At 42.3% G+C, this 518-nt stretch overlaps 1 protein-coding gene across 1 annotated transcript in view; it reads right to left on the reverse strand.

Moving 5' to 3' along the window:
- Positions 1–147: 147 nt before the first annotated feature.
- FGF18 (fibroblast growth factor 18) overlaps positions 148–518 on the reverse strand; it is an 86,644-nt gene continuing 86,273 nt past the window's right edge. Inside the window, exon 5 of the mRNA XM_014947837.1 lies at positions 148–439. Within this exon, the coding sequence (XP_014803323.1) occupies positions 173–439 (267 nt within the window). The 3' untranslated portion in view covers positions 148–172. The remainder of the gene's footprint in view (positions 440–518) is intronic.

Below are 518 nucleotides of genomic sequence, written 5' to 3' on the forward strand. Positions count from 1 at the left end.
ACAAGCTCTAGGCAATCCTGCTTCAGCAGAGGAGTTGGACTAGATGATCTCTATGGTCCCTTCCAACTTTAAAAATTCAGTGAAATCTCAGGTGGCAGAGGGGACCTGGTCCTTTCCCTTTCCCCACTTTTCAATCCCAGCCTCAAAATCGTGACACTGTTTTTGTCTATTTTTAACTGGGGTTGGTGGGTCGTATTCTCTTAGTCCTCTTGGTGACTGTTGTGTACTTGAAAGGTTTCTGTATCTCCACTTGCCCCTTTGGGTACCTCTTCATAAAATGTACATCTTGCTGGTTTTCCCGGGTCTTGGGCCCTTTCCGTGGCCTCCCTTTTTTGGTGAATCCAACATACCAGCCGGAATATTTTGCTGACATCAGTGCCGTATAGTTGTTTTCTAGGACTTTTTCAATGAAGACACACTCCTTGCTGGTGCCATCGGGCTGAAAAAGGCAAAAAAAAAAAAAAAAAAAAAAAAAAAAAAAAAATTCTTTTCCCAAATGAAACTTTAGGGACAAAAAC

This window comes from Calidris pugnax, unplaced genomic scaffold (genome assembly GCF_001431845.1).
Source record: "Calidris pugnax isolate Ruff unplaced genomic scaffold, ASM143184v1 scaffold27, whole genome shotgun sequence".
In the NCBI taxonomy this organism is placed as follows: domain Eukaryota; kingdom Metazoa; phylum Chordata; class Aves; order Charadriiformes; family Scolopacidae; genus Calidris; species Calidris pugnax.